Source organism: Carassius carassius, chromosome 9, assembly GCF_963082965.1.
Source record: "Carassius carassius chromosome 9, fCarCar2.1, whole genome shotgun sequence".
NCBI lineage: Eukaryota > Metazoa > Chordata > Actinopteri > Cypriniformes > Cyprinidae > Carassius > Carassius carassius.
In genome coordinates, this window is record NC_081763.1 from 19,420,693 (window position 1) to 19,447,809 (window position 27,117).

General features: G+C 38.1%; 2 protein-coding genes and 1 pseudogene across 9 annotated transcripts; all 3 read right to left on the reverse strand.

Annotated features, from left to right (window-relative positions):
* Positions 1–3,461: 3,461 nt before the first annotated feature.
* Positions 3,462–15,421, reverse strand: LOC132149221 (histone acetyltransferase KAT7-like). 8 transcript variants are annotated; one of them, XM_059558244.1, is made up of 15 exons: positions 15,083–15,405; positions 11,872–12,049; positions 11,470–11,649; positions 10,138–10,371; positions 9,603–9,685; positions 9,421–9,507; positions 9,155–9,253; positions 8,958–9,068; positions 7,954–8,145; positions 5,389–5,478; positions 5,106–5,246; positions 4,921–5,014; positions 4,505–4,651; positions 3,875–3,981; positions 3,462–3,744 (listed from the first exon to the last, which is right to left on the reverse strand). In XM_059558244.1, the coding sequence occupies exons 1-15, from the start codon at positions 15,095–15,097 to the stop codon at positions 3,646–3,648; spliced, it is 1,857 nt and encodes a 618-aa protein (XP_059414227.1). In that variant the 5' UTR covers positions 15,098–15,405; the 3' UTR covers positions 3,462–3,645. The 8 variants fall into 8 exon arrangements, with proteins under 8 accessions (XP_059414227.1, XP_059414228.1, XP_059414229.1 ...); XM_059558245.1 differs by having other exon boundaries at positions 8,979–9,068; positions 15,083–15,404; XM_059558246.1 differs by having other exon boundaries at positions 11,872–12,013; positions 15,083–15,399.
* Positions 15,422–16,487: 1,066 nt separating this feature from the next.
* LOC132148600 (glucose-6-phosphatase catalytic subunit 1-like) lies at positions 16,488–18,235 on the reverse strand. The gene is made up of 5 exons (XM_059557302.1): positions 17,985–18,235; positions 17,691–17,800; positions 17,494–17,593; positions 17,116–17,231; positions 16,488–17,005 (listed from the first exon to the last, which is right to left on the reverse strand). The coding sequence occupies exons 1-5, from the start codon at positions 18,200–18,202 to the stop codon at positions 16,488–16,490; spliced, it is 1,062 nt and encodes a 353-aa protein (XP_059413285.1). The 5' UTR covers positions 18,203–18,235.
* Positions 18,236–22,662: 4,427 nt separating this feature from the next.
* On the reverse strand, positions 22,663–26,878 carry LOC132149219 (retina-specific copper amine oxidase-like; annotated as a pseudogene).
* Between the last annotated feature and the right edge of the window lie 239 nt (positions 26,879–27,117).

Consider the following 27,117-nt stretch of genomic DNA (forward strand, 5'->3'; position numbering starts at 1 on the left):
CAGTTAGTGGATGAACACAAGGCCATTCTTAAAGGAAAATTCGGGCCGGGTGTCACAGCAAGGGACAAGAAGCAGACATGGGAGCGTATAGCACAAACTAATAACGGTTCATTCCCCCTGCTTGTGTGCACCTATAAGCCTGCTATATTCATATATGCAGTTTTTTGAGCCTGCAAGGTGGGAATGTCCAGTGGAAACAAAATGAACTGCGACACAATAAGATGTTCTGAAAGTGCTGTAATTGTTTGTGTGATCACTCTGCTTACAGAAGGTTGTGACAATCCCAAATCATCACTACTGCATTGTTGCATTTTCCCAGTTGCCAAATATTGTAATGTAGTGATAAGTTTAATTTCTGGCGCTATGGCATTTCCCTGTGTCAGAGATGTTAGCACGTCTCTAATAAGATCAGTCACAAACATGATCCCTGCACGATGTAATCTATAGCGTCTTATTAACTCACTGTCATCCATTGTCTGCAACAAATTTCTTCTGCCTCTTCGTCTTTCTGCCATTTTCTCCTCTGCTAAAGAAACTCTTAAGCCTCTTAAAAGTCCTCGTCTGTGCTCCTAACAAGTTTGACCTTAAGACCTCTTTTAAGGGTTAAGATGCTTTCTGAATTACTTTTTTCTTTACTAGGATTTTTTCTTTAATTTTAAGAGTAAACGCCCACATTTCTAAGAATTTTCTTAGAATTTTGTCATTAGGAGCTACTTTTTGCATTATGATTCTTTATGAATATGGGCCCAGGTCTTACAAACACTAGGCATCATACACTTACGGACTTTGTAAACAGTCACAAAGGAAAACTGTGTCTGTGAGCATCATACATCATGATTCTCTATGAAATCTGTCCACTCAAATCTGCAGACTGGCTCTGACTTACAGCAACCAGCATCAACTCCTCCAGACTTTAAATTGGTGGAAAATCGGGGCAAAAATTGTGTAGTGTATTCCAGGCTTAAGGTAACTCGAAATGTTCTAACTGAGCCATGTGACACAGGACACAGTTAGGATTGCAGCCCTACTTCTAACTTTCTGTAACAAAGAAAACGTCTCTGGTTACTTGCATTACCCATGTTCTCTGAATAGTGAACGAGATGCTGCGAAGCTATGGGAACGCCCCTTGGGTGTGCGGACTGTCTGAAGCCCATATAGGATCACACCAATTCACTGGATAATGGCCACCTCAATGTCACTATGTCATCGACTCTAATACTAGTGACCGCAGCATCTAATCCTCAGGTTTCCTGCCGAAGAAGTCCTGTCAGCAGTGCGAGGAGTTTGGCAGCAAACATAGTGTTCCCTATTCAGAGAACATGGGTAACTCAAAATGTTCGACTGGCCGCTAGACTTCCCATGTTAAAATGCCCAACATAACAGCAGAAAAAAAACGTTTACATCCAGGTACAAAAAGTGGTTTTGGTCTATATTGCTAATTTTGCCCTTCATGACAACTCTTAGGTGGGTGAATTTATTTTATAATTTATTAGTTTAAATTATATTAAGCCTTAAATTTCTGCATAATTAAAGCCTTAAAGTTCTGCACTCGCTTGAGTGACAGGTGGATTGCCACTGCTGACACCACCGTCGAGCTAGCTGGGCATGGTTTCAACATCCAGCTCCCGCCTCTTTGAGCTTCAAAAACACTCTTCAGAAATCTACATTTATGTCTATGTTTAATACACCTGCCCATATAACCTCATATGGCTGGTTCAAGCATAAAGAATCTGGGAACCAAGAGCTGTTTCTAAATCCGAGCTATATTTATCTACCTGATAAAAAGACAATCCTGCTGCCACACAGATATCCTCCAGGGGAACTCCTCTGAAAAGAGCTTGAGAGGAAACAACACTCCTGGTAGAATGAGCTCAAATACTTAGCGGTAATAGGAGACCTCGCACCTCATACGGAAGGGAGATAGCATGCCTTACCCAATGAGATATCCTATGTTTTGATGCAGCAAGCCCTCTGGAAGCAGCACCAAAACACACCAAGAATTGGGAGGACTTGTGCCATTGTTTAGAGTGGTCCACATAGAGCCTCAAAGCTTGAACATGGCAGAGTAACCAAAGACTCTAGTCCTCAACAGAAGCAAAAGGAGGAAGACAGAAGGAGTGGGCGGTCTGTCCCTTACATTTATGAAATGAGGGAAGCTCTCCTTTTCCTGACACAGAGGTCAGGAACGACCCGAAGAAGCTGAAGCCATGGGTTCATCTGAGAGCTTCAGCTCAATCCACTTATGCAGGTGCTAACAGGTCGAAGGATGGCCCCAAGCTCACCAAACCAGAAGAGGTGGGGGATATTGTCACTCCTGCTAACGGGCTTCTTCCTGAGCGTGGAGTGGTCTCTGAGCACAGAGGCAGGGTTGGAAGAGTTGTGTGCCCTCCTGGGCATAAACAGCTAAAGGGCAGAATTTATCCATCACCGAGCTAACTGTCTCTCCAAACAATACCGACTGCAAGATGGGAAAAAAACCTTTGTTGTGGAGAAAAACCTTCACCTTCTCCACAAGATTTAGTCAGGGGTGGCTTAGTTGCACGCAGTGCCAGGTCTGTAACTCTATAGAGATCTTTGACCGCTTCTGGAGTCAGGCCCCCCCTACCTCATCCATATCCTTCCTTTATAAGGCTGAAAGATAAGGAGTGATGCACCATGCCCGTCTGACCAACTGCCATTTAGGACTTTCTGATGAGGGTAGAAATGGTCCTACATGGCTAAGTTGGGAGGAGAGGGTGGGACTTCAATGAGAGGGCTGAAGACAGCAAGAGGTAAGAGACCAGCATGTCCTTGATCAAGAGAATAGCGGCATAACCATGATCTACAGAACCCACTAAGTTGGTGATGTCAGCATTAGTTATGTTAGTAAAGCAAGCAGAGAATATTTGATTCCAGGATCTAGAGATTTTGTGATGCAGATCACTGAAAAATTGCAACTTTCTTTGTGTGGGATGAGAATTGGGTCCAGTTATGAAGCGATCGTCGAGCTTAGAGGACTGAGACTCATGCGGTTCGTCCAGCCACTCAATATTAAGCATTTCAGGAGCGTGCGCTAACACGTCCACTAGTTCAGTATAGGCCTGCAGAAGGCAGCACCTCCTAGACGCTTGGCAGGAGAGCGTCAACTAAAGTGGGCCTGAAATCCTCCTAGGCGGACGCAACAGTGTACAAAATGTAAACTAGCAAAGAGTTTTGAGACTGAGATTCACACAAAAATTACAGTTGGAAGTGCTGTAAAAGCACCTTACACGTGAGACATACCCATACATTTATCAAACTTACTGTGCAATTTTGTTGCTCGCGATAAGACAAGAGCACGGTCACTGGCAGTGACAAAACTCCATAACACTTCACTGAGAGGAGAAACAAGGTTTCACTGAATGAAGTGCAAAAGAGATATAAGCTCAAAGATATAAGCCGAAACATGAGCCAGATAAATCACTTCTGAAGAGCTAAATGAATTGGCATGATTCCATTCAGGCTTCAGACAATCTGCACACCCAAGGGGCATTCCCAAAGCGTCATAGCTATGCATTGTTGTGTGAACCTATGAAAGAGAACACCTTCCTATGTGTTGAACTATTCTAGTAGTGACCAAGACCAGCTAAGCTACAGCAAACAGTGAAGAGCATGCAGATTAATCTCTTAGGTTCCTTTGGGTGGGCTCCACTTCAAGGACGTAGGGTCAATAGTCTTGCTGCTTCCACGTTTTTCCTCTTTGGTTTTCCAATCATCAATCAGATCCTAAAAATCATTAAACCGTTTAAATGCATTAAAAACACAAAATTAAATCAAAATAACAAACCTGTAATTACTGTTAATGTTTAGTATGCTGCTAAAATGACTACATACATTACATTACAATAGCAGTTACCTGTCTTTTTAGAATCAGATGCTTTCCTTTCCAGTACTTCAGCATCTGGAGTGACTGTAAAGTGCTGACAATGTCTACAGGGTTGACCGCTGTTTCTTGGCTGATTTCTGCTCCCAAGTGTCAATATATGACAAAGAATGAAAACAGTTATTCATAATATTAAATGTTACAATCATAAATGGGAAAAGGAAGACAAAAGAACATTAACCACTGTTCAAAAGTTTATGGTCTGTAAGATGTTTTTAATGTTTTTGTCTCTTATGCTCACCAAGGATGCATATTTATTTGTTCACAAATACTGTAAATATTGTGAAATATTAAAAAAACTGAAAACTGTTTTCTATTTGAATATATTGTAAATCTAATTTATTTATTCCAGTCTTCAGTGTCAGAAATCATTCTAATATGTTGATTTGCTGCTCAAGAAACATTTCTTTCTTTGATGAATGAAAATAATACAAAATACATTTTTTGTAAAATTATAAATGTCTTTACAGCACCTTTGATCAATTTAATGCATCTTTGCTGGATAAAATAATAATTATTTTAAATAATTACCGTAATAAAAAAATCTTACTAACCTTAAAAAAAGAAGTAACATTTAAAAGAAGTGAACATAACACGGAGTACCTTTAATGGAGATCTCTTTGCCCTGAAATTTGTGCAAGTAGCGCAGGAGCACTTCTTTCCAGTAACTCCTGTAACTGATGAGTCCCAGGTCAGAGAGAGGCCGTTCAGGGGAGCCAACCTTCTCCTCTACTTTGGACAGCAAATAACCTGCGCAGACACAAGCCATTTACACATTAACATGTTCATGTCTTCCATTAATTTCCGCATCAAAAAGTGCACATGACCACAGTTTAAAAAGAGCTATTCTAACATGTTCTTAAAGGTTTTTTTATATAAAATGGCATGGCATAATTTACATATTCTACAGTTAGAACTGTAACTTTAACATCACCTTTTGCAATCTTATTTAAGCTTAACAGTAATGACAAATAACAGCTATAAAAAGTAGACAAATGATCTAAATCTACTGAACTCACTGAAATCAATCAGCATCTTGCCATAACCCTGCCTCATATACTGTGGCATGGTCAGGATGCAGGAGACATTGTAGTTCAGGAATGAATTCTTTTCCTAAACCCAGATATGTATTTTGATTACTACAAAATAATCACTTGCAAGGTAACTGAAGCTTAAGGTGCACTGGAGTGACTAACAAGAGTACCTTGGAGAAGTATCCGACAAGATGGCAGCCGGTATTGTCAGCTTCGGTCATCACATAAAAGAGGAACGGCTCCACATCGTAGTACAAAGTTTTGTGGTCCAGGAAGAGTTTGGCAAGGAGGCACAGGTTTTGACAATAAATCTACAAAAGGCCAATGAATGACAGTGTCAAAGCAGAATCAGATACTGATTGCAAATTACTGACCTCCAGATTTTTAAATCAAAGCCAATTAAAAGTTGTCACAGAAAATCAAGAGTCCCTTTTGGATTGTCTTTGCTCTTGCCTTGTTCTTCTTGCCATCCACTTCAAAAACAGATATAGCCCCTTTTCTGTAAATCTCATCACCTGGTGGATGTTTCCACACACATTTGGCCTGATTGAAAGTGAAATAAGAAAGAGATGTACATGTGAATGCAAAAACATTCACCTATCAAAATTATGATTCGAGGTAGGGCTGCACAATTACCTAATTGAATTTCTAATCGTAATTACAATTATGCTGTTTTAGTATAACATTATAATACCATTCATATATTTATATATACAGTACAGACCAAAAGTTTGGAAACATTACTATTTTTAACGTTTTTGAAAGAAGTTTCTTCTGCTCATCAAGCCTGCATTTATTTGATCAAAAATACAGAAAAAACAGTAATATAGTGAAATATTATTACAACTTAAAATAATATTTTTCTATTTGAATATACTTTAAAAAAAATAATTTATTCCTTTGATGCAAAGCTGAATTTTCAGCATCATTACTCCAGCCTTCAGTGTCACATGTAACATTCAGTCTATCACATGATCATTTAGAAATCATTCTAATATTCTGATTTATTATGAGTGTTTGAAACAGTTCTGCTGTCTAAGATATTTGATGAATAAAAGGTTAAAAAGAACTGCATTTATTCAAAATAAAAAAAAATTCTAATAATATATATTCTAATAATATATTTTCTTTACTATCAATTTTTATCAATTTAACACATCCTTGCTGAATAAAAGTATTGATTTTATTTAAAAAGAAGAAAAAAAATTACTGACCCCAAATTACTGACCAGTAGTGTACATTGTTATTAAAAATATAAAAAAATATAAAAAAATATTTATATTTTAAAAACATAGATTCTTTTTTTTTTTTTACTTTTTATTCATCAAAGTATCCTAAAAAAGTATCACAAGTTCTGAAAAAATATTAAGCAGCAGAACTGTTTCCAACTTTGATAATGAATCATCATATTAGAATGATTTCTAAAGGATCATGTGATAATGATCCTAAAATTCAGCTTTGCATCACAGAAATAAATGATAATTTAAAGTATAATACATTTAAAAACAATTATTTAAATTGTAATAATATATCACAATATTACATTTTTTTTTCTGTATTTTTGATCAAATAAATGCAGGCTTGATGAGCAGAAGAAACTTCTTTCAAAAACATTAAAAAAAGTAATGTTTCCAGACTTTTGCCTGCGGGTGTCGCTGTTGGACAGTGTTTTCTCTACTTCCTGTTGGCCTTCTGTAGCAAATTGTAGCTCCGTGTAGCTGTTTTTATTTTATTTGAATGAGCTCCTTTAACCTTATAATCCTCTACGTCCTCAAAACTCAGGCAATTTGATAATACCTAGAATATCAAAATCAACTGCAGGCGGCAGATCCTTTTCCTATTTGGCGCCCAAACTCTGGAATAACCTACCTAACATTGTTCGGGAGGCAGACACACTCTTGCAGTTTAAATCTAGATTAAAGACCCATCTCTTTAACCTGGCTTACACATAACATACTAATATGCTTTTATTATCCAAATCCTTTAAAGGATTTTTAGGCTGCATTAATTAGGTAAACCGGAACCGGGAACACTTCACATAACACCCTATGTACTTGCTACATCATTAGAAGAATGGCATCTACGCTAATATTAGTCTGTTTCTCTCTTATTCTGAGGTCACCGTAGCCACCAGATCCAGTCTGTATCCAGATCAGAGGGTCACTGCAGTCACCCGGATCCAGAACGTATCCAGACCAGATGGTGGATCAGCACCTAGAAAGGACCTCTACATCCCTGAAAGACAGCGAAGACCAGGACAACTAGAGCCTCAGATACAGATCCCCTGAAAAGACCTTGTCTCAGAGGAGCACCAGGACAAGACCACAGGAAACAGATGATTCTTCTGCACAATCTGACTTTGCTGCAGCCTGGAACTGAACTACTGGTTTCGTCTGGTCAGAGGAGAACTGGCCCCCCAACTGAGCCTGGTTTCTCCCAAGGTTTTTTTCTCCATTCTGTCACCAATGGAGGTTTGGTTCCTTGCCTGCTGTCGCCTCTGGCTTGCTTAGTTGGGGACACTTCATCTACAGCGATATCGTTGACTTGATTGCAAATAAATGCACAGACACTATTTAACTGAACAGAGATGACATAACTGAATCCAATGATGAACTGCCTTTAACTATCATTTTTGCATTATTGACACTGTTTTCCTAATGAATGTTGTTCAGTTGCTTTGACGCAATGTATTTTGTTTAAAGCGCTATATAAATAAAGGTGACTTTTGGTCTGTACTATATGTATATATATATATATATATATATATATATATATTTATATATATATTTTTTTTTTATTTTTTTTTTATAATTTATAGAAGAAATCAATCTGATGTATAGTTGAGATTTGAAGCTTAATACTATAGAAAAGCACTAAAAGTTTTTCAGTTAGAGTGTTTTTAACTTGTTTATTTTCATACAAAAATATGGTCTGCAGTTGCATCAAACAATGGTATAAACATCATTCAATGTAAATTGTGATAATAGTAATAATAACTGAACATGTTGAAAAAATTACCATGTGACGTCGCAGAATGGTCTGACTCTTCATGTATTTGAGGCAGAACTCGCACATGTAGAGACGGCCGAGGCGGGCGTACTCTTCAGGGTACGGCGAGTGGTACCAGGTGTCCAACTCGTAGCGGCCGAACACAATGGTCTTTATCATGTTGCCGCCCTCCGTTACCTGACCCTGCAGCCGGAGTTTTTCCTGCAATGACCAATGAAGGGTGGGAGAAACACAGGTCTGACTGGAGGGAACGACAACAGAGTTTAGAAGAAAAAAATCCTGAAGCCTACCGCAGAAGATTCATTCATGAATGAGGAGGTTGAGGACGAGATCGAGAGATACACTACTGCTGACAAGTTTGGGGACAGTATGATTTTTTTTTTTTTTTTTTTAAATAAAGAAAGTAAGTTCTAAATGCAGCCTTGGTGAACATACGTGACTTCTTTAAAAAACTTTCAAAAAAATAATACTGATCCTCAAACTTTTGAATGGAGGTGTACATTTTCAGAGACTGTACTAATAAATAAACAGAAGACAATGTAGAAGTTTAAAAGTTAAACTAACAGTAAAGATCGAAATGAGCTGGAGAAAATAAGAAGGTAAATTAATGTCTACTCATGATTATTTATTTCTATTATTGGAACAGTTCAACCAAAAATAACAATTCTGTTATTATTCATTCGATTGATTTTCAGTCAAGCTCTAAAAGATGACACTATCCAGGTCTGGAACATCAGGGTTAGTAAATGTCAGAATTTAGATTTTTGGAGCTGTTCCTTTAAGGTAGGGCAGTTAAAGTATGTTGCTTAAAACTCTGAGTAACACCCATATGCAACTGATGAGAGAGTGGCAGCAGTGTGGAGGCTACAGTGGAAGAGAGTCCGGTGTAGGCCCATCGCACAACCCAGAATGCAGTGGTGAGAAGGCTCAGCCCACCACAATCTTTACAGATCATGAAAGAGAGAAAAAAGGAGAAAAGGAGGGGAAAAAATGAGATGGGTCTCCTCTCTTACAAGATCATCCAAGGCACGTGCCTGGGCTTTTCTGAATAGCTCTAGGTCATAGTCACTTGTGATGTTCTCCAGCAGAGGCTCACGACTGCTGCCATGGGTCTGTCTGTGCTCCTGGAGAGAGTCAAACAATGAGAGCTCAGAAACAGTTTCATTTGCTAAGGGTTGCTGTCATTCTTTCTGCACATATGGAGACTCACTGTATACTTGTCTTTTTGCTCTTTAAGTGGACCAGAGTTTCTCTTCCTCCTCATCTCTGTCACCTTTTCTTTATACCGCAGCTGTTGCTCCACTTGGGCCTAGATGTGAGGTAGCTCAGAGAATGTGAGTGGGAGTTGAGGCTATTTAATTAACGTATTGTTACTGCACATAAAATCTGAAAGCAGCTCTTGGAGAATGTCATTCATCGGCGGTCATTACTAGGGCCCAAGAGGGAGGATGTTAAATACCTGGTGTGCTGTTTTACCTGTTGCCGAGCTGAATGGCGATTCTCATCCTGCCGCTGTGACAGCGTCCGCTCCTCCACGTGTTTGTCTCGAGAGCTTCCCTTCACCTGAGTAAAAGGTTTGATTTGAAGGTAAACCTTGTTGTTTAAGCAAAATACAATTTGGCTAAAGGTTTAGTCCAAATGACACACATAAGTATTACCTTACACTCATCTGCTGAAAGGTTATGGTACAGTGGACATCCAGATACTGAAAAGTGCCTTTCATGTTTCCCGGTTAAATGTCCTGAAGGAGGAATGAAGGTTTAGAAAATTTGAGCATTTCAATAAACCTGAACACAAAACAGTCTTGCCAGAAGACAAGTAAAGCCACTATTAATACACTAATACACCAAATCAGCATGTCAGAATGATTTCTGAAAGATCATGTGACACCGAAGACTGGAGTAATCATGCTGAAAATTCAGCTTTGCATCACAGGAATAAATTGCAATAAGTGAAAATAGAAAACAGTTACTTTAAATCATAGTAATATTTCACCATTTTAAATTTTTTTACTGTGTTTTTGATCAAATAAATGCAGCCTTGGTGAACATAACAAACTTTTTCTTCAGAAACATAAAAAAAAATCGGCCAACAATTCTGAGTATGGGTCACCATACTTGGCCAACTCCAAACCTTTGAACGGTAGCTTAGATATTCTTAAAAAATCAAATAAAGGACCTGGAATCTAATTACCAAGTGAATTACAACCAGGTGTTGGGCATTTCATGTTAAAGTTGTAGCTCTCATGAAAGCGTCGGCGTTTGGGCCGGTGAGCAAGGCTGGATTCTTTCAGAGACAGCTCCTTTGCCAGACTCTCATCATGAGACACATTTGGGCTGGACATGTCAATGTCAGACTCAGAGGAAGGAGCGTTGCCTGTGGGCGTCCTGGGTGGGGACTCATCATGGTCTGCACTTTCCTTAATGTCTGGATGACCAACAAAACAGAAAACAGGACTGTATAAAATCTAAGAATGGAATAAGGAATATATCATTACATCAATAAAATGAAAATAGCAATAGTGTAACTACAGAGGAAAGGAAGAAAATACAATAAACACAAGTGGAGGTTAAAGTGAAGGTGTAGCTAACCACATACTGTACTAACCAGATCTCTCAAAGGTTGAGATTAAAGTGTCAATCACATGTCAGTGTCAATCAGTAATCGCTAGTATAAAACGTTTCGGTATCAGTGATGATCATTCATGTTAAAAGATGCACTTAATAATTATAAAATGTTGACTGTTGCTGTAATTCGTGACAAAAAGCTGTATGCTTCTGAACTGGAACGTAAGTTTGTTTTATTGATGCTTGAGCCAACACATTGTCAAAAACGGATTGAACAGATTTGACTATTTTAGGGTGTATATGTACACACAAATAGATAGTGGTACCTATACATTCAAATGATAGCAAACTACAACAGCAAAAGTAGGCGAAAGCCACAGAATATGAAATGAAGTATTATGAAAGTCTAATACATTACTTCAAATAATTAAATTTTACAACAAAGAAAAATGAAAATGATGTACACTACCGTTTAAAAGGTCAGTAAGATTTTTTAACATGCTTTTGAAAGAAGACTTGCTCACCAAGGCTGCATTTATTTGATCAAAAATACAGTAAAAGCAGTAATATTGTGAAATATTATAATTATTTTAAATAACTGTTTTCTATTTGAATATTTTAAAATGCATTTTATTCCTGTGATGTCAAAGTTGAATTTTCAGCAGTCATTACTTCAGTCTTCAGTGTCACATGAACCTTCAGAAATCATTCTGCTTGGTGTTCAAGAAACATTTCTTATTATTATCAATGATGAAAACAGTTACGCTGCTTCGAAAGAACAGTAAAAAATACTTACTGACCTTTGGAATGGTTAACATGCTATATGAACTGAGGAAAATCTGTGACTTGTCATAAAGACAAGACTAATGAAGAGAAGCACATGCGAGCAGAGCAAAGCATGGAGATACTCAAATGAGGGAAGGCATGAGTGAAGAACCATGCGGTTTTCTCCTCCTACCCCTCTCTGAGATTTCCCCATGCTGCTCCGTGTCTGAGCCAGAAGAGCGACTCTGTCGCAAGGGGTATTTCTTGGGCAAGACTGACACCCCCTGCTGTTGACTGCGAGTCACGCGACGGGTGGAATAGTTCACCACCTCCTCTGAAACTGGGGCAGACGGGTTCCCCACAGGACTGGAATCTAGAAACAAAGCTTTCAGGTTTGTTCTTTCACTCTTTTGTTTATTGTTCTTCATCCATCATGCTTCTTACCTATCAACCCATCACCTCAGGTTTAAATTATTGTTTATTTTGGGTCAAAAATCACATGATAATTTCATTACTCCTACAACCCAAATTTCCAAAGCTATTGTCTTTCTCATTATTAGTAAATCATACTTTTATTGAAAGTACCATGTCTTACCTTGTGAGTTGCGGCTGAGACGCAGTGAGGAGCGAGTGAGGCGGGTGTTTCTCACTGCGTGGGCGTCACTCTCTGAGCTGTCTGTGTGCTCCGCGGAGAAGTCTGAATCCTCTGTACCTTCAGAGCTACTGCCCACATTTCTCTTAAGTGTCAAAAACATCAAAACCCGGTTTGGTCTCTAAATACAAATGTTATCTTGTTCACACTTTACAATGAGGTCCCATTAGTAAGCATGAACTATTAACATTCACTAACAATACGGATAACATGTAGTATCTATTGATCGTTGTTAATGTTTGTTAATACAAATGCAACTGTTCAGTGTTAGTTCATCTTATCTCAGACTGAATTTGAACAGATTCAACTTTTGATTTTAATAAAGTATTAGTAAATGTTGAAATTAACATGGAACTAAGTTTAATAAATGCTTCAGAAGTATTTTTAGTCTATCTTTTAGTTCATCTTGGCTAGTATAATCTAAGGTTAAACAATGGAACCTTATTGTATATTCTTACCGTCATCTTTTTTATTGATATACACATAGTGAAACAAATTAGAAAAATGTACTTTTAAAAGGATGGTTTTTATGAAAAATCACTCCAGAGAACAGATAGTGCCTGACCTGTGAAAATGAACCTGGTGACTCCTTCTTTATGTTTCTCATATGTGACCCTGGAGCACAAAACCAGTCTTAAGTCGCTGGGGTATAGCAATAGCCAAAAATACATTGTATGGGTCAAAATGATTGATTTTTCTTGTATGCCAAAAATTATTAGGATATTAAGCAAAGATCATGTTCCATGAAGACATTTTGCAAATTTCCTACTGTAAATATATTAAAGGTCCTATGACATGAAAATGTCACTTTCTGAGGTTTTTTTTAACATTAATATGAGTTCCCCTAGCCTGTATATGGTCCCCAAGTTTCTAGAAATTTAAACCGGTGTAAATCGAGATTTTACTATCTTTCTCTGCCTTTGAGAAAATGGAAGCTCAAACGGGCTGATCTGGAATCTCCTCTTTGTGACGTTGTAAAGAGAAATGTTACCTCCCCTTTCTCTGCTTTGCCCGCCCAAATATTTACATATAATTCAGTCGCAATGTCAGCACAGGCATTACAAACAGACTTTTATGATATGGATTCGACAGCACCGGCACAAACAGTGAGTAACCCTGTTCATTAATGCCTGATCTGTGATCAGTGATTCCTGATGTGTAACGTTAGCTAATTATTCAAGTTCACACAGACTTTCTTTCTAAATCGTTTAATACTGTTTATGCATCAGTGAATCAAGCCAATGACTAAACGATCAACTTCACGTTGTTTCTCTTAGTAGCATGAAACAAATCTGTTATTTAAATTGTGATTTAACTACAGAGAGCGATCAAAGAACGCTCCCTTTTTTTCGGAGCTGTCACACATCGCAAGTATATCTGCACACTTGCCCAAACTGCCGTTACAATGAATGACGCTGAACAAAGCCCTTACTGTATTCATGTGTTTGCTGTTAGTTGTGGTGAAAGCATTTTGTGAGAGAAAACGTGTTGCAATAATGACGAGATGACTGCATTCACGCGATAAACAGACTCTGTCTACTCAATGCTCATTACTGCAGCCTTTCATGTGATGGGAAAAGATCGAAAAAAATTATTATATAATCAACAAATCCACGATTCGTTAATCTCGACAGCTGTAATAGTAAATATAAATATATATATTTGAGAGGGGTTCCACATGTAATACGCATTTAAAATGCAAAGATGTCAGCCAATCACAACAGTTGTCGTTTACTCGGAGTCTCACAGCAGACACGCCCCTTCAAACAGAGCATTCAAGCCAGAGGGCTAATATCAGGATATAAAAATGCTTTTTATTTCTAAATTTTAAATGTAAAAATCATACTAACAATATAGGTACACCTAAGGAAACATTAAAAAGCATTTAAAGAAAAGGAAATAATCCATGTCATGGGACCTTTAAAACTTAATTTTTGATTAGTAATATGCATTGCTGAGAACTTCATTTGGAAAACTTCCAAGGCGCTTTTCTCAATATTTAGATTTTTTTGCACCCTCATTTTCCAGATTTTCAAAAATGAGGGGAAGTCGTGGCCTAATGGTTAGAGAGTCGTTTGCAATCGAAAGGTTGTGAGTTCGAGTCCCGGGACGGCAGGAATTGTGGGTGGGGGGAGTGCATGTACAGTGCTCTCTCCACCCTCAATACCACGACTTAGGTGCCCTTGAGCAAGGCATCGAACACCCAGCTGCTCCCCGGGAGCCGCAGCAAAAATGGCTGCCCACTGCTCCAGGTGTGTGTTCACAGTGTGTGTGTGTGTTCACTGCTCTGTGTGTGTGCACTTCGGATGGGTTAAATGCAGAGCAAGAATTCTGAGTATGGGTCACCATACTTGGCTGAATGTCACGTCACTTCACTTCACTTAAATAGTTCAATCTCTGCCAAATATTGTCCTTAAAATATGTCCTAAAAATTGACCCTTAAGACTGGTTTTGTGGTCCAGGGTCACATTTTAATTACACAGAACCAGGGGTCCCAGAAGGTGCTGCAAGGGGTTCATTATTTGCATTACGATCTGGATTATTTAATGTCATAATTTTTATTCAATAATGTGGAACTACTAATAAAGTGTTGCTGAGAAATCTTTTTTTACACTGTGGTCACCGGTTTGACCGAATCAAAACATTTTTACCAAGGTTAATATAAATATGGGTGTACAATGAACCGAATTAGAATAAAAACGTCATGGGCAATGATGCTTTTAACACCCTTGTAGATAATTTCAGGACATCATCCCTCACTCCCTTTTATCTCCTGACAGTAAATATTGCTTCATCAGCATATATGAAAACATGACTTGATATTAGATCATTACAATTGATATGTATCACAAAAACAAATATCCGAATTGAAAGCAAAATAAATATGAACTAATTTTGTATGCGCTTACTACTTACTTGAAACCACGCATTATTACACCGATCCTTAACTTTATAGTTTTGGCTAGCGTCTGCACATTACACACATTAACAATTTTAACTAGTTATTTGGTTATGATGACTGCAACTTCTGGATCTCGAGTTTGTGTGAAACGAGCAGGTGAAGGCTGGTTACACATGAACACGCAGGTGCGAGATCCTGAGCGCGAGCGCTATATAGTCATGTACGCAACTGGCCTGTAGGATGCGATCATACCTTCCGCCGCGGCATCGCGCTTCTTCCCCGCGACTCTCCCTCCTGCAGCCGGGTCTCTGGGTTCAGTTTCTGCTGGATTTATTACTGCGGTCTGATCGACTAAACCTAGCGAAGGCCGTTTAAGTGATGCATCCCTGTGGAAGTGAGGGAAACATTAGTTTGGTACAAGGAAACACTGTTTCATCACTGACAGTCGCGGGTAACGACGGCGCGCGTCTGTTTACACTCTCTACTTCCGGTACAAAATTCTACTGTAAAGGTCTTACGGAAAATGATAAACACTTGGAAGTTACCACTCTTTTTAAAAGACATGGATGATTTATTTATGATTACCATATTTCTAGCCGATGACAAATGGTTTTGTAGTAAAACACAAATAAGAGCAAGTGTTGTGCAGTTCCTGTGGTAATAGTTCTGTCGCTAGATGTCTCTCTGTCTGACATTTAACAAGGCCTATTTGAAGCATTTCATCATTGAGTTTTCGGAAGGTTTCTGGACTCAGACATCCATTTAAAAAAAAAAAATACATTGTGTATTTCATAAAATAATTACAAAAGATTAACCCTTAGATGAATTACAATAGATTATACAATACAATCGTTTTTAGACTCTAGAGAGACAGCAATGTTTTAGACATTGTCATAATTAGTTGCAAAACTTGAAGTTGTGTAATACTCCCCGTTATTATGTAAATAGTACAAGCTCAATCAAATAATAATAAATAAATAAACAAGCCCTTTGATTAATGTTTTTCAGCATAGGTTTATTTTTGAAAATCCATGTCTGTAGGCACATTGAACAACATTTGCCAATTATAGAGGGGCATGTTGTCACATTATATGGAGTAAGTTATAACAGCTAAACCTGCCATTGAACAGTCTATTATAAGATTTTGAGCTAAATTTAAAGTGATAAAATTATAAAACACAAACCATTTATCACAGCATAAATATGAAAGGTAACACAAAAATATCAAACAATAGCGTCATCACTGAAACATCAATGAACTGACTTTAGCTGATTTAAAAATGACTCTGTGTTATTGTCCACTTGCATTGTTGACAAACTATTTTTTCTAAACGATCTCTTTCCACTGTGACAGTTAAACTATTTAATATATCAAATAATAGTTTAATATATAACAGCGATATATATATATATATATATATATATATATATATATATATATATATATATATACATACATATAATGCTTAGGATTACCATGACAATATCTCTGAATGTCTCAGTTTGCATAAATTAAAAATCAAAACATATAAAGTAATCTTTGGCTTTCCAAAATAATAAATAATATTGTGAAATATTTCCAAACAGACAATGAGAGGAAAATAGTAAATACAGATTTAATTGCCAAAAATACAGTCCCATAATGTGTTTTCTGAGTTTAATATGCTTTTATTCTGTGGTATACATTTGCTAATGTGCTTATGCAGTAAGGTACAAAACTTATTGTGGTTAGAGGCACAGTGGCGCTCTTACAGAAAGAGAGTGCGTAGAAGAGCGCATGAGTGCTTGTGGGAGGTCTGGAGGAGTCTAAGAGGCTCAGGAGTGGCAGTGTTGCTGCTGTACAGGTCAGTCTGTAAATGGCACTGTTTCCACAGCTCTTGTTTTTTTCCAGATCACCTTGAATAGGCAAATGGAGACTCAGCCCTAGGCCGAACAGGGCCCCGGTGTTGCGGACGAGGCCAGCGAAGGGCGTGGTGCCCAGATGGACCCATTCAGGCTGATTGCACCACTTCTGTGCCTTCACTAAACTCCAGTAGGGGTCTATTGAAGAAGCATCCAACAGTGCATAAAGTCCCAGCGCTATGAACACAAGACAGAGGATGGTGTGCACATAACTCTTCAAGCTTGCTGAATAGATCCAGGACACTCTATTAAAAAAAGTGGCTACAGCGATTCCTGTATAATGAAAGTGAACAATTACTTAGTAAAAGTTGTAAGAGATCTTATTCATATTGTATGTAATTTTGAATGGCAGACTATAATGAAAAATATACAATGCAACTCACCCGAGACAACTCCCGCAATGACCTGATGTGGGAAATGAGCTGCAATGAAGACTCGAGAAAGACTGACACAAACTTGCACACCCCAGAAAAGGGCCCAAAGAAGACCCTGCAAACACCTATTATATGGCGCAAATGCAAAAGAAGGAAAATGTTTATTAATAATATTAAACAGCAAAACATTGACATGAACAGCCTAGTTATTTTTTTAAATGACATTTAATATCTACTTGAGTAATTGGCCCATCATCTACCCAAAAATAAACAGCATTTTTAAAAATATACAACTTGTTATGGTGATAAAACAGTCTGGTATCATCTTCTAAATTAAGATGATATCTGAGTACTATATAAAAATATAAACAGGACATATTCACTCACCATCTTTTCAGAGGGTCACATCCCTGTAAAATCGTCAGCAGTGACGTGACCATGGCATAGTAAACCCCTGCAGCTCCCATCGCATGACCAGAGGGACTTCCTAGAAGATCGAACAGAAACTGCTGTGAAATCTGCTTCTGATTTAGTGTGTTGGTCGGTCTATATAAATACAATGAGAAACATAAGGAGACGCTCACCAGGACCAGTCTCGCAGGTCATGGGGAACTGATTGATTTGTGGTACAGTCAAGTTGCCATAATAAACAGTTTCTTTAACCCACCAATAAGGACGCTCACCAAACATAAGCCTGTTTAGTGATTTAATAAATAAACCTGATTAGGACAAGTGAAGATAAATTCATTAAATATAGGCATTCAATATTGAGAGATTGCTTTATTTGTGACTATTCTGTTATTTAACCATTCAATCTGGTTCCAAATACAGAATACAATCTGGTTCCAAATATTTACAGAAACAACAACAATGCTTACCACTTGAGGACTAAGTTGAGCCAGTCTCCCACAACAGCAACCCAGACCAGCTTCACTCCAATTGCTGATTGTAGGTGGAACCAGATGGGAAAAAAGAATAAAAATGTTGTACGCAGGTCTGCCACTGTAGACACAAAGATAAACCAGCTTTGGGCATGTCCATAATGTGTCTGCAGGTAGACCGTACAGCTGATCCCATAACCATACAAGACTTCCATTAATACTGTCGGTCTGTTGTAAAACAATACAATATTACAGATCCTCACTCATGTTCTCGGTCTTTGGGTAACGTTGTGAGTCTTATCAGGCACAAGTCACTATTTGTAAAATTAATCTCTTCATTTTGTTTTTAGTGTCTTGAATCCAGACTGTTATCCCAGTGACGACTTGCATGAGTTCAGGCTGCTCCTTTTATCCATCCACTCAGTTGCCTGGTCACTGGGCACCACCTGAGCTTTGGACTCAGGAGTAAATAGAGGGAAAATGCTCTCCAAACATTAGTCTGGTCATTAAAGAGGGCCTGTGCTGTGCATGTGTGTGAAGTGGCTGGTTTTGGGTGCTAAATGTAGCTCTCCATTATGAGAAAGACACTCAATAGTTGAATGAGGTCATGTGCATGGCCACATAGGACTCTTGACTGTTCTCTCTCTCTCTCTCTCTCTCTCTCTCTATATATATCATAAGCATAAGTCCCTTTTACTGCATTTATCATGTTTGATCAAAAATAGTTGTTTAAAAGCACAGCATTTATTTGAAATAGGACTCTTTTGAAACATTATAAATATCTTTACTGTCACTATTGATCAATTTAATGCATTCTTGCTTAATATAAGTATTATTTTTCTCTCAAAAAAAAAACATACTGACCCCAAACATTTGAGCGGTAGTGTATATAAATGTAACATGTAACGTGTATTGAAATTTAGAGGGAAATTATGTGCTTTCATAGAAACTGACACAAATATTGAAGTAAAAATAATTACATAAAACGTTATTCTCATCATTAGTGTATCGTAGCTCAGTCCTAGTTCAACTGTGTGTCCATCAAATGAAGAATTAGCAAGATATTATTAAAGTTTGACCGAGACCTTCATATGACACTGTTTACCTTGAATTCGCATGACGGTTCATTTCCAGCAGCCTTTGGAGGCCTGTTCGTGCGAAGCCTCACGACTGTGAGATGGCACATTTTCCATTGGCTTCCAGAACTTCTGAGAGCTGTCGCTAGAACGAGTCAGCCATGTGGAAAAACAAAGATGGAACATGCCCAGTGCAGACTGTAAACAAGAACACTGCCTGCAGGATGTTAAGAGCTCCACAATGTTTACAGATGTCATATCCACAGAGACCTATCAGCCTAGTCATGTGCAATATATACAGTATGTACTGATGGACATTCTACTACCATGGTCAGATGGCTCATTTGTGTTGTCTTCATGCAATTTAGCATGTTTGGCATTTTGAGTTCTGCTGTTAAACATGCAATCTTGCATTTAAGTCTACAGTAGTTCCACAGTCCTGTTGAACCAAATGTAGCTCACATACACAAGAAGACATGCAGGAAGTGCACAGTTCTTTAAGGGCAGTGCAATCTCACGCCCTCTGGTCATGTCCAATCTCTGAAGTCTTTCCCCCCTGAAATAAAAAAAACAGTGGTCAGTTCCTGCGGGCTTACAGCTTTGAAAAGAAATACTGTATGATTTTGAGTATGTGCACATTATGTATATGCTGGGCTAATAAAGAAGATATTCTAGTGAGAAAGGAGGTAATCATTTAACATCTTCTGTCTTAGAGCATGTTGTAAGCAGATATGTTAAGGTAGTGAAGCAGTAATGTTGTATTTGATTTTGTCAGTTATGCATACACTTAAACTCTGTTTTGTTTGTGTACTTGTGTGTTTGTTTATGCATATCATCGTCAATCATGAATCCAAAATATTGTTTTATAATAATGATAACTTGGGTTTGTTTTAAGTAAATTTTCACATCATTTTGTGGTCTTCTTTATACACGCAGCCTTTGACTTTGGTTCACCGCTGAACTGCACTGTTTGAATGTGTGGTCTACATCTGGAAATCATGATCTGTATTCCCAGGGAATGCTGAGAAATTATAGGAAGCAGCTGTAGAGCTGTTTTGTTTGTAACGGTTTGAAATGACACGCAAGACAAATTGTTTAAATCTGAGAGATAGCAGCACATATAGGGCTGTGCACAGTGATAAATTCTTTAACCTTATAGGGGAGATGAGGTTATTTGTAATGCAGGGTGGTTGTTACAAGAGCTGTATGTCTGTCTTACTAATTATAAGGTAACGAGCGAAATGTCCAGTGGCACAAATCATGTTGGAGAGTTCGTGTAGCCCACATTTGGAAATCGTGATCTGTATTCCCACTTCCCAGTGGGAATGCTGAGAAAGTTAAAGGAGCAGCTGTAGCAACTTAAAAAAAAAATGGAATTTTAAGCACAAGCCAGAAGATAGTAATCTTTCAGAGATTTCTTGGAATTCCAGCAATACATGATACACTTATCATCCCTCCTGTCAAACTACAGCCTGAGAAAGAAGGCTTGATAAGTTGATTCTGTGCTCTGTTGAAACACATTTTAACACAGTATTACAATAATATTAATAAGCTGCGTGTACATTTCCGAGAAATAAAATATAAGGCAGTGAGCGCAATGTCCAATTTCACAAATTGTGTTGGACAGATCGGGGCAAGTTGTCTAGGTAGTTTTTATGTGGTTTTAAATGTGTGAAATTTATTAAATAGAGTATTTCTTAGCCAAATCAATAGTTTGATATCTTTATATGTTGCTTTCTATATTTTTTGCTGTTGTTTTGCTGTTGCATAAAGATAATGGTTTAAAAGTGCTAGGGGTGGTGCTAGCGCAGTGGATAAGACACATGTCTTTGGTGTGAGAGACCCGGGTTCGAATCCACTGTGAGACACCAATGTGTCCCTGAGCAAGACACTTAACCCCTAGTTGCTCCAGAGGTGTGCGACCTCTGACATATATAGCAATTGTAAGTCGCTTTGGATAAAAGCGTCAGCTAAGTGAATAAATGTAATGTAAATGTCAATACATTTTTGTGATCCAGACTGTTAAATAAGTAAATAAAGAGTAAAAAGTATGACGATTAAAAAGAATTGGACTCTCACCATACGGTATCTAACATTCAATACATATCACACAAAATTACATCTCACATACATTAATGAGGGGAGGGTAAAGTATGTACAAACTAAGATAACACGACCCTAACTGACACAGCTGCTGCTCTCCAAATATACCATCTGGAATTCATTGACATCTTGACAGAATAGCTGTACATCTATGAGTTTAAATTTGTTTAATATGTATATCAGTCTTTACTTGCATGAATATACTTTGAAATAAGGGGCAGCTGTGAGATAAACAATCATCAATCCTTGAAGAAGTTTAGTGTCCAATGTCAGTTTCCACAATCTATAGCCCTCCGACAAGTCATGCTCTTAATAGGTTTGGATTCCTTATCTGTTCAGCTGTAAAACCAGGCTTTGTTTTGCATGCATCTACTGATGGCTAAAAAGTAATCTGAGGTTTTGATTCAGTAGAGCTGAACTGTCTCCTACAAGGATGGAGGACATGTGTAACAGGCCAAACAATTACTCCAAGGAGACAGAAAACGCTATTAATTGATTGCAGATGAACTGGTAGAGCATGACGATGTTATCTTGTCATGATTTGAAAGTTGCTCTTAAGCAGCAAGAGGTGAATATTTTCAGTAAATAAAAAAATTCAGTCTGTTCTTTAAAGCTATTATATTCAGAAGACTTGGAATATAGTGCATGTGGACTAGTCATATGTTTTAATATTGCTTTTTTGGAACTGTTGAATGGAAAACACCTGCATGAAAATTCTTTAAAATTCTCCTTTGTATTCCACAGAAAAAAATAACAGAATACAGATATAGAATATAAGTGAGAAAATGGTTTATGCAAGTTACTCTAGTGTGAACAGTTGTGTTGATGTTTTTTTTAAACAAACGTTTTGTTTCAAACATATGTAACATTTGTTGTGTCGCGGAGCAAGGGATGGATTTCTTCAGTTTAGTTGTGTTGCCACAACTATAATTATAACGACAGAGAAACAATATAATTGGAATCAATTCTAGAATAATTTTTTCTTGCTGATTAATGATAAAAACAATGTCAGCCAAACAGAATCCATCTGTCTTTAAAGAGCTTGAGCATTTAAATAAGAAGACAACATGCTTATAATAAACAGCATGTTATACAATGCTTAGAAAAATACAAGTATTTAGAGATATATATTACCCCCCCCGTCCCCAAAAACAAAAACACAAACAAAAAACAAACAAACAATATGTAGTCACCTTTTCACATTTTATTTCATGGATGAACATTTTCATAAAAATAATAGTCCATTTGGTGAGGTGTTCTATCAATCTATTTAAATTTAAAATGACCCTTCACAAAAAAAAAAGGGAAGAATATAACCTAAATAATATGCTAATTTAATAGTCTAAAACACATCACACGATAATTTTCTACAAACTTAGAGAATATTTATAATATTTACATAAAAAGCTAGAAAAGCAGGAAAGTGCTTGTTAAAATAACTAACTAGTGTAGAGTGAGGATGGAGGATATACTAAGAAACAACCTGAACAAGGATCCTTACTCAAACTTCATAACATCTTCAAAGCCATGGTAAGTGAATGGCTCCAGTGTGGAAGTGCAGTGATCCTTTTCCAGATGCGCCATTTTGTTGTACTCACAGTCACTCTCAGAGCCTGGACCAAAATACACCCCATAAGGTGAATTGATGGACGGATCTTTGTTAAAATATTTGTGTGGCCTAAGGATGACACCGCCACCATTGCCTACAGTAACTGTGTTGGGGATGTCTTCTGCATGAGGAATGTGTAGGAAAGCGGTGGTCACCCAGGCAACCAAGTCCTTTAGAAGACATAATGTAGTTTAAGTCAGAATTTGCATTAAATAAAAATATCTGCTGAATAAAAACATTCTAATGAAGTGGTCCATTAATACCTCGTTGACGATCATATCATTATCGTCAATATATTTGCTGAAGTCAACAAATGGAGACCACATGTAATTCTGATTGTACAGACTGCTACTCGTCTGCTCTTCATCTTTATGCTTGGTTATAGCAACTTTATACCTAGAAGAAAAAAGAAAGTGATTGGGAGATAAACAACACATCTAAAAAATAATGTAACTCATTATTGACTTCTCTACGGACTCACTTTCAGGGAGGTGATCTCCAGCAAATCTCACCACCTGAAGCCTGTGAGAGCAATGGTGGCCCCACTGATTAGTCTGATTACTGGCTATATGAAGGTAACGGGGTGTTTTGGTGCTATGAAGCATCGCTGCTTCTTTTTCTGTCTTAATTTGCTGCTCCACCAGTTGTGCTATCTTTGCTTTCTCTGAAGGCATCCATGGCAATGGCACTTCCTTATACACCATGTCTTTAGTCTGAAATACATTCTTCACACCTTCAAAAAAGAAAGAAAATGTTTTAACCCTTGTAAGTTGTTCAAATTCACTACCCTTTCATTATGTTCGGGATGAAAATATCCACTAAATTAAACTGCTGTAAAAATGTATCAGATAAATATTTTTTTTTTCAATTTTCTATGAATCAACATCAGTCCTGATCAAAACTACCAAATGTTTAAAAAAAATCCAAAATATTAACTCTTTAATTACCAAAAAAAAAACAGAATTACTTATTTTTAATATAAAAAGTAATTGTGGCTGGATATTTTTTTTTTACCTTTTATCACAGTCTTGGGCATGTCAAAAATTAGTTAAAACATTGGGATTGATGCATTGTTAGTTTTTGTGGAGCATTAGATTTAAAAGTTTTCTCCCTCATTTATTGTTTGTGGCTGTTTTTCATCAAGAAAAGACAAGCATTTCACACATAGGCCATCCATACTTCTCACCATCAAAAGGCAGCAGGTGCATAAATACACTTACTTAGATTTTGTTTACTCCATGTAGTCCTGAGAGCTGAGGTGTATTTAGATTTTTTCAGACACATCAAGATAAGTCCGCAAAGGTCTCTCTCACACTATCTCTCTCTCTCTCTCTCTCTCTCTCTCTCTCTCACATACACACACACACTATAATTTGCTATTATACTCCATATACAAGCCAGAAACTAAGCTTTTTTTTTGCACAGGCCTATCTAAAGGGTTAATGGTCCCACCTAGTGATCAACTGTAAAAAATAATACATTTTACCTCTTCCCAACAGGGAAAACCACCAGCAATCAAGAATGCATGATTATATGGTGTCATGGCTTTGCCTATCAAAAAATGTCATCATAATGGAAGTCAATGGGGCAAAAACAGCCACGAACAATAAATGAGGGAGAAATAAATCGAAATCTAATGCTGCACTAAAACTAACAATGCATCAATGTCAATGTTACTAATCTTTGATATGTCCAAGACTGTGATAAAAGGTAAAAAAAAATATCCAGTCCACAATCACTTTTTATATTGAAAATAAGTCATTTTGTGTGCCCCCCCCCCCCCCCCCCCCCCCGCCAAATAAGTGACATCATAAGAGCCGACATAAGAGCCGTTGTTAACTGAGAAGATGCGCAAATCCACGTTCATTTCCAGCGTTTATTTGCGCATCTTCTCAGTTAACAACGGCTCTGTGTAGTAACAGCTGCTCTATGTGAAATCACGCACCTGAGGGAACTTACTGCTGATTAGAGAACCGGCTTTACTGCCGAGATGCGCATTAACAATCGGCCGATCGCGATCGGAGCACCCCAAAATTAAACAGTCTGCCATCATTTACTCCTCATCTGTATGATGTTCTTAAAAAATGTCTGTTATTTGCACATAAAAATTACTTTATATCTTTAAATGTATATTTTGGGCAAACTAGCCTATCCCTTTGACAATAGGTTCACAAATATTGGTGAGTGACATTAATATCCTTAAGTCAGTCATCTTTATATCTTGAAATAACTGCTAGCCAAATGAAGGGTGAGGATGACATTTCTCAAAGTCAAATTCAAGTCCAGCAACATACTGACAAATGAAAGGTCTATTATGCTGTTTTCCCAATGTTACCCATGGCATGTGTCGTCACAAAATGTCAACATTTAAAAGTTTTTACTTGTTTATTGGAAATGGTTGGAGCTGATATCTCCACTGAGTAAAATGTAATTATTGTGACTGTAAATAAAAGTGATTATATGTTACTGTAACTTTAGTAGGCTAAATGAGCTTGCTTGTTTTAGGTCTCACCTAAAATATACAGGTCGACTTTAAAGTTGATAAAATGAGTATGGATATTTCCAAGGACATTCTCTGCAACCTGGTGGCCATACTGCAAATTTCCATCAACCAAGGAGGAAGATATGTATCCAGTGGCGTGAACTCTCGCATCCACGGATCCGCTTTGAAAGAAAATAAAGTCCCATATGTAGGCTAATCATAGTTCCCTATAGCAGTGATACGGAACACCAGGGCGCTGTTTGCCATCCCACCATACCCATTATGAAAGAAATCGGAGAAATGCCGTCGCAAAGGTCGCCCAATGTCATGTTCAAAAACACAGATGGAGTTTCTGAAACGCTGCGTAACGTTGGTGTCAATATAGCGGTACGTGTCTACAAAGGTGGCAGCGTGCGGACAGTCGATCCCACGCACGAGCTCGTGAGCGAAGCGACCGATTCCTATACTTGAGTCTAGGAACTTCGTGTGAGGATCATGCCAGGCATAACAGACATCGCCTCCTGCACACTGAGTTCGTACGCAATCCTTTCTCCTTTAAACCGAACATCAAACACTCGCATCCCAGTCAGAGAGCTCAAGCCAAACGCGAAGCTCCAGTCCAGATAAATCACCTGGTTGTTTTTAACGCTGTAAAGTCTCCCTTGAAGATAATACTGCTGTGGTCCTAAACCAGAAGGGTTTTCCCTTGGCTTCAGCGAAGCGTAATTTGGGATTTCTTTGTATCTTTTTTAAACGACCCGCTTTGTAAATCGCCACAAATTCATTAATGGTGTCAAAGTATTGGCCGTTGTACAACAACTTGTCAACCGTCCAGTTCGACGAGTTGCTGCTTTCGTGATTGACCAGCATCTCGAAGCCCACGGGATGGATGTACATGCCACTGAAATCGCGGAAAAAAGAGATCCATGTATTACGGTCTCCACTTCTGGTGCCTCTCGGCATATTTTCAAACGTCAGCAGCTCCCTTTCTTTTGGGATATAACCAAAACTTTCCGTCAGAGGTTTTTTCAAGTTTTTGGAAAACGTGATTAAGGAGCGTGAAGAGCTGCACATACTCTCGGATTGTAACCGTGCGGGCTGTGAAGGGTAACTCCGAAGTATTGTACTTCTCCTGAGTAACATCACGATGCTGCTGTCGACCAGATAACGGTCCCACCACGTACTCCTTCAGGTAATCGCGCTCTCCACAGAACACGAGGACGCTCGCTTCGCGGGGGGGGGCTTCAGTCCGCTGGAGTCCAAGTAGCGCAGCACATCTGCCTTTCTCGGCAGCGAGAGATCAATTAAAAAGATGAAATTCTCCGAGGGCTTTGCTATGAACGAATGTGAGATATTTAAGACTTCTTGGACCCACATGTAGTCGCGAACAGACTTGTACTCCTCTGCTGTGAGGTCCGCAAAAAATAGACTTTTATCTGAGTGCCTGAATTGTAGATAGCTACTCTTGCGGCTGGGACATACATTTTGGAAGCCTATTTGAATTTAAGCATATCAACACGATGTTGATGATTACTGAGACAAGTCCCAGGAGTATCAATAAGTATTTCAACAGAGAATTCATTATTGTAGCGACTACGCCTCTCTTGTGTTTTAGGGCAAAGCTCGCTCTCGGAGCGTGAGAGTGCAGAATGGATCTCAGATAACCCTAATTCAATATGCTGGTAGTAAATGTAATAACCACACCCACCTGGTCTGTTCCCCTAAAGTTCAGACTCGACCCCTGTGTCTTAATGCTATCCTCCCAGTTGGTCTTGGCAGCCAATGCTACAAAGAATATTTCTTTTTATTGCAATATTGTCATGTTCTCTGCTTTGATTTGTTGTTATGAATGCAGTTCTG